This window comes from Osmia lignaria, chromosome 8 (assembly GCF_051020975.1).
Source record: "Osmia lignaria lignaria isolate PbOS001 chromosome 8, iyOsmLign1, whole genome shotgun sequence".
NCBI classification, from domain to species: domain Eukaryota; kingdom Metazoa; phylum Arthropoda; class Insecta; order Hymenoptera; family Megachilidae; genus Osmia; species Osmia lignaria.
This window is the reverse complement of record NC_135039.1, coordinates 11,280,128-11,286,828: the sequence shown is the minus strand read 5'-3', so window position 1 is coordinate 11,286,828 and position 6,701 is coordinate 11,280,128. Positions and strand designations below refer to the sequence as shown.

At 33.2% G+C, this 6,701-nt stretch overlaps 2 protein-coding genes across 2 annotated transcripts in view; one reads left to right on the top strand and one right to left on the bottom strand.

Annotated features, from left to right (window-relative positions):
* LOC117608824 (solute carrier family 35 member E1 homolog) overlaps positions 1–1,420 on the bottom strand; it is a 28,076-nt gene extending 26,656 nt beyond the window's left edge. Inside the window, exons 1-2 of the mRNA XM_076689526.1 lie at positions 735–1,420; positions 2–210 (exon numbers count right to left, since the gene is read on the bottom strand). Of these exons, the coding sequence (XP_076545641.1) occupies positions 2–210; positions 735–1,062 (537 nt within the window). The 5' untranslated portion in view covers positions 1,063–1,420. The remainder of the gene's footprint in view (position 1; positions 211–734) is intronic.
* A 1,106-nt stretch (positions 1,421–2,526) lies between these two features.
* On the top strand, positions 2,527–6,172 carry LOC117608818 (uncharacterized). The gene is made up of 3 exons (XM_034334448.2): positions 2,527–4,866; positions 4,932–5,133; positions 5,199–6,172. The coding sequence occupies exons 1-3, from the start codon at positions 2,887–2,889 to the stop codon at positions 5,474–5,476; spliced, it is 2,460 nt and encodes an 819-aa protein (XP_034190339.2). The 5' UTR covers positions 2,527–2,886; the 3' UTR covers positions 5,477–6,172.
* Positions 6,173–6,701: the final 529 nt, after the last annotated feature.

Below are 6,701 nucleotides of genomic sequence, written 5' to 3'. Positions count from 1 at the left end.
CCTTCTTGGAATAAATGTTTTGCAAGGAGAATGCCATGGTGGATGCTAAGGCACTCAGCAAACCGATCATGTTGAAACTGAGCTCCGTCAGTGTGGCTACAGCCACGCCTACAACGATCGGAACCAAGCTAAGGTACACCTTCCAGGTCTGCTTTTCCCTTAGTATGATTCTTGACAGCAGCACCGTAAAGAAGGGCATTGTAGCCTTCACTGGGACAGAGCCAAACTTTAGTTAATATGTGAGATTGATAAAGCTAAAAATAACGTTTGCATAAATTTTTATCTCTTTTAGCATCTATTATTCAACCTGGTACTAAATAATTGATACGGCTTAAATTTAATTAAGAATAATCCGTCTTTATCTACTATTGCGTTCTTATAATATAATTAAAATCTGTAATCAATCATTGTATTATCTCTGCATTTTACATAAGACATTTTAATCCTCTTCGTTAACAGATTACCACTTATCAAACGATGCTTAAACAAAATGTGTAAAACTGAAAAATTTGAACATTAAATATTTTGACAGAAATGTTTCTCTTTGAACACAGTTGTGTAAATGAATATAACGATTCAAATTTAAAAATCTTATCGCCAGGTTATCGCGGGCATAGTGCTAACAGGCAGCGCACATTAGCAGCTATCCCGCGCTTCGCGCGAAGGTCGCAGGGTATTTTATTTTTGAATAAGACGCACGCGGTACACGTGACTGTCAAAATAGTATTTCATACCAGTATGAGCATAGGAGACAGGCACTTTCCAAATGCTGACGTGGCTGAATACATTTGCCAAAAATTTGCCCAGGGCGAGTGGCACGATCAACCTCAAATAATATCCCCATGGAATATTCGAGGCGTACTTTCGTACACCCCATAAATTGAAAAACGGTCCGGAGTAGATGGTGATGGAGGTTAACTGGACCATCGTTACTGTCATCGGATAGGGAAACTCCGAGAGCAACATTTTCCCTACCACGTTGCTGCTGCTCGATATTCCGTACCACAGTAGGCACAGAAACAATATGGTGGCCACCTCCCGGCTGTTTCGGCGATCGTCCATGATTGCGCGAACGAGCCTTTTCAAAACTGAGCGTCCTTACTACTCCATACGTATACGCCGCTGCTCGACACGCCGGCACTCGCTGATACTCGGTATTTGCGGCCACTGCCACGAATGGTATTCGAGTAACGATGCCATTTCTTTCTCCCTCCCTTCTCCTACTCCCCCACTTCTTGCGCAACCCTTTCGAAACACGTGGCGCATACTCAGGGCCGGCCCATAGATTTCGGGGGCCCGAGGCGAGCCCCTTAACATATTTTACATAAAAAAAAGTAGCTTAAATAAAATTTATAAAATTAACATTAAAGCTTATACAATATCAATATAATTTCAAATAAATTATTGAAATTCTAAATTATTGAATATTCCAAAGCTTTTATTAGATGATTATAATTATTTTAGGGCTTTTATTAAATTATTAGATTTATGATATTTGCTGCGGTTAAACTTGTACTCCAAGGTCAGTGCTTTTTCACTAGACGAACGGACACTATGATTGATATTGTATAACTAATTAATATTCAAGTAAACATTACGTGTCTTAGACGCAAAATCGTTTTATGGGGGCCCTGGACCTTGGGGCCCCTAGGCGACCGCCTAATCAGGGCCGGCCCTGCGCATTCTTCGAACAAAAATTAATATTTGATTAACACTTAGACGATTGGATTAAAATGAGCAACACGATAAAAGATTGATCGTTTCAAATATTATTTAAACAAATTTGAAATCTTGATTATCTAATAAATATTCAGAAGCCATTCAAAAGCATTTTGGATGGCTTCATTTTGAAACAGTGTCTGTTTTGAAAGTTTCAGCAGTGCTATACAATATTTGTCAACTTACCAATAAATTTAAACAATTATTTATAATTAATACTGAACATAGCATTCAAGTTTCTACATAACAGCAGAAACTTGTTGGAAAAGAATTTGTCCATTACCTTAGAAACAAAGAAGGAAACTCAATATTTCTATGAAAATGTACACATTTGAAATGTATAATTACTTGTAATGTTGTTAAACATGTTACATAACGTTAATAAACATTTAACCTAAGCTATGCCATTATCAACACCTGCAAAAATATAGATTAGGAAGCAGAAATTCCCATCAGTGGTACCAACCTCTGTTCTGTCTTATATGTTAACAAACACCAAATAAATTACTAACAGATTTGCGTATTTCAAACGAAATCAAAATTAACTTATATACAATTACCTCCAAAAAATCAGCATCAGCTTGCATTTAATTACAATATCAACAGATTCCAAAATTGTATTATCCCATTATTTTTGTATTTCATTTTATTTTCTTACTTATTAGAATACATCCTAAGGTTTTTTTCTTTGAATTATCTTCCTTAGTTTCTCTTAGAAATCTCGTTTTCTGAAACTTATACAACAATTTCACCTTTTCTGTAATTATCACAGTAATTATACACCAAAATTAGGTTACAAACAACGTTTCCTAAGCGTCGAAACTATACAATGAAATTCACCTAATGTATAGTATGTGTCAGTAATCTGGATCGAGGGATGTCCCCTTTTGTGAATTTGGATGTGGAAATACCCTGTCTGGGATTAACTATCATGATTTTATGTATTATTGTACGATGGTTCTAATATTGTAAAATATTATTGTCTTGTGCTCATAAAGTTAAAGAAACATCAAGAAATAATGTAATATTTACTTGGATGCATTAGGTTATATATACCATGTTTTATGGTGTGATTTTTTAAATACTGAAATTTTGATTCATTCCACTAAGCAAAATCCCTCAGTGTTTTGAATCGTGAAACCTTGAGAAAAAAAGAAGTGCACTTAAATGGAGACTTTATCTACAGTTAAAAGACTAAGAACTACACAGAATATTAGTATACCAACAATACAATGTAAAAGGGAATTTGATTTACCACATAAATTTCCAAGCAAAATCTCAGGGAAGAGTAATATTGTACAAAAAGGCCATAATGCAGTAAATACTACTAACAAAACAATAACCCAGAAGAACCTTAATAATTTAAGAGGTAAAGAACTATTGTCCGTTAATAATATAACAAAATTAAGAATAAAATCCCAAGATGGTAAAGATCTTGGTGAAGTTAAAGTACGCTTTCTCTCTCAGGAGAATGCATTAAGCTCTAAAACAATTACCTTTAACAAAGCTAGTTTGAGTTATAAGATACATAAGCCTGTGAAACTTTCCATTGTACCACCGAGTAATACTGGCTCGTTGAGGGGTTCGCAAAATGATGTTGAAACATCGAAAGCAGTCGTAAAATCAATTCCTTCTAACAAAGTATCAGCTGGTTCTGATCGACGATCCGAAGTGAAAGAAAAATGTAATAAAGCCCAGACTCAGTATGTTTTAACAAAAATAAGTAAAATTAATCAACAGAACAATGATAAAATGGTATTGTTAAAGGAAAATGATAAGAAATCGTTGGACAAAGTTCAAACTCTAAGTAAGAATATTCCAAAATATGTAACAATACAGAAAAACAAAATATTATTTCCAAGTAAAAAGAAAAATGACGATCTTTCAATGAAAAACCAAAGTGATTCTCATAGCGAAGGAAATACAAAAAATCAAAGTAAAACGAATGTATTAAAGACTCAGAATGGTTTAGATTCTGAGAAATTAGCGGAATCAAAAATTCTTGTAGTAAAATGTGAAAGATTATCAGTACCAAAAAGTAAAGCTATCGGTAATGATATTACTAGGCTTTCTGTAAACACAAATAACAATGAATCAGATATTAATTCAGGTATCAGAAATAGTACAGTAGAGAATAATATTAAATTACGTAGAAATTCCTATAGTATAAAGCCTGTTGATAACAAAGAGTGCCATGTAAGTACTCAGACAAATCCAACAAACTCAATAGACAAAGTGCTAAATGAAAATTCTCAAAACGAGGAGAAAAATAATACGATTCAAAAACAGGAGGATATTGTTACTTTAGTACCTGCAAATAATAAACATATAAGTAGTGAAAATCAAGTTGTACCTAATGATACGAATAATAAATCAAATTCTTGCCAAAATGAAACAATGCGTAATAACACTAACAGCATGCAGCACGAAGATTCAATTTCTGAAACAAGTAAAGCTAAAGAGGCAGTCTCTGTTGATGTCCGTAAGGAAGAGAAATTATCACAACATTGGGACATAATTAAAGAAGCATTGACAAGTGTGAAGGATGAAGAACTTAGAACGAAAGCTTTACAAGCTCTTGCGGATTGTGGGATAGGTACACCGAAACAAATTCCTATTAAACCACCAGAGAATTTAAAGACGGTCCATGATTCACCGATTCAGACTGATGTGTTTGGACTTTTAGATTTTGAAAATTTCATACTAGTCAAGGAGGATACACCAATTCTGGAAAGAATAAAACAAACAGAAAGATCAACTCTTAAGTCGTCTACTTTAGATGCTGTAACACAAACACGATCCAACACCAAAGTGAATAGACACATAGATAATATAGATTTATTCCCAACTCTGAGTTCAGTATCGATGCAAGATACTCTTGATTTAGATAATTATTTCATAGAACATTTTGGGACGAATACGAATGTAAATGAAGTGAAAAAGGTACTGTCAACACCTCATTCATTGTACAAAAAAGTTGGCGCAAAGTTGAAAAGTGATTTTGAAGGATTGCAAAAATGGGATGAAAATGGTATGGTTAATATACATAGAGCAGTGATAAATGACCAGCTGCACGAATTACAGAGACTGCTATTGGTACTACAAGCTTCTAAAATGAGTATTGATATACCCACAGATGATGGAGAGGTAAAGTAACTATATTATTAACATTTTGGAAAATGTTGCATTATAAAATAAAAAAATGTTTTCAGACATGTTTAGAGTTGGCTATCAAATGGAACGCATCTGAAGATATAGTGAAGTTGTTACTGAAAAATGGAGCGAACCCAGTTTCTTCAGAACTTTTGCATGATTCTGCGATACTCTTGGCTAGCAAATGTTCATCTCCATTATTACCAGACCTTGTTAAATGCGTGACAGACTCTAAACTACTGAACCAGGTGGATTCATTAGGTAATTATTCAAATTTGAAATGTCTAAGAGATTGGACATTCATCTAAGGTGTATGTATTTTTAAGGATTTGCTGCTTTGCATTACTGTGCTTTCAATGGTAACTTGGAAGGCGTTACCGCCTTAATAGAAGCTGGTGCAGACGTAAATTTGAAGGACAATCGTTCTGGGAGGACTCCATTCTTTCATGCGCTCGAGAATAATTATGTATGGATCGCGCAAAAGTTGTTGGTGAACGGTGCGATTGCGAATCTCCCAAATTTTTCTGGCCAGACTGTTCTATCCTTAATAGACGAGACTAAAAGCCTTTCTATAAAGGCTGCCTTAAAGCATATAATGGGTTAGTTTTATTGTAAATATAATGATTATTAGAAGAAACAGTTGGTAACGAAACATCACAATAACTAGTCCTTCACTTATCATAATAGTGATAATTACTGTGCATAATTAAAGCAGGAAGTAAAAAACTTTGTCTTGCACAAATTGAAGTAAAAGAAAAATTGTAAATATTAGTTGGAACGTTGCAATTCTATTATTACAACAAACTGAAGAGGAATTAATAAGTTGTAATAAACCAATGTATTATTAGGTTCTTAAAATTCATAATTATCATTCCTTGACTATTTTTTTTACAAATGAATTATACAAATAGATTTATACTTTTTATTGGGCTCGACACAGTTTTTACTGTATAAAACATTGCATCAAATTTTTTATTAATATAACGAGTCATAATAGCTATGAGATCAGAAGAAGATTGGATATCGCTAAAACTATTTTTGTTAGTATATTTTAATGCTATTTAAGTAACTGTGCTTTTCACCGTTTCGATGGCATTATCGGTGTATTATTGTTATATGGTTTTGGAGTAATTTATTTCGTCGAAGTTATTTTATTTTTTTTGAATTATACGATCACTGCCGATTATTGTAACTTTTCTTTTCTGTTTTAGTTATATGTAACATGTAACAATTAAGAAATTAATAAACATATAGAGAATGCAAAAATGATAAGAATAATATTTTGGTACCCATATTTATTTAAATGTAAACTTTCTTCTAAGTCGCGTATGTACTTAAATAAATATCACGTAAATGATAGATGTTTCATTTATTATAACTATCTCTAGAACTTATAGGAATTTGATTATTCAAATGTTGCATATTATACACGTATAATGTTCTGTAAATCTAATAAATTTAAATAAATTGCAATTCCTTTGACTTTTATTTTGGAAACACCTTGTTCCTTCGAATTTCTAAAGGCTAATTTGTAATGTACTTGTATAAAGTTGAAGCTGCACTTCGTTTTAGAAGACCAAAAATTTTTGAATAAAAAATAATTTTATAGTTTTTGACCTGAAACATTCGAAAATGCGAGTTAAAAGTCCAGGAAACCAATGGTTTAAAAAATACAAGTGTGTGAAGAAAGTGTATTTAGCGTACTTTGAGTAGTACGACGCCATATTGCTTCTACCGACCTTCTGATTGGTCGCACATAAATTCGAAATGTATACCGCAGTTCACCAGAGTCCATAACTGCGAAAAGACCAATTTTCGTTCTTCGCGCA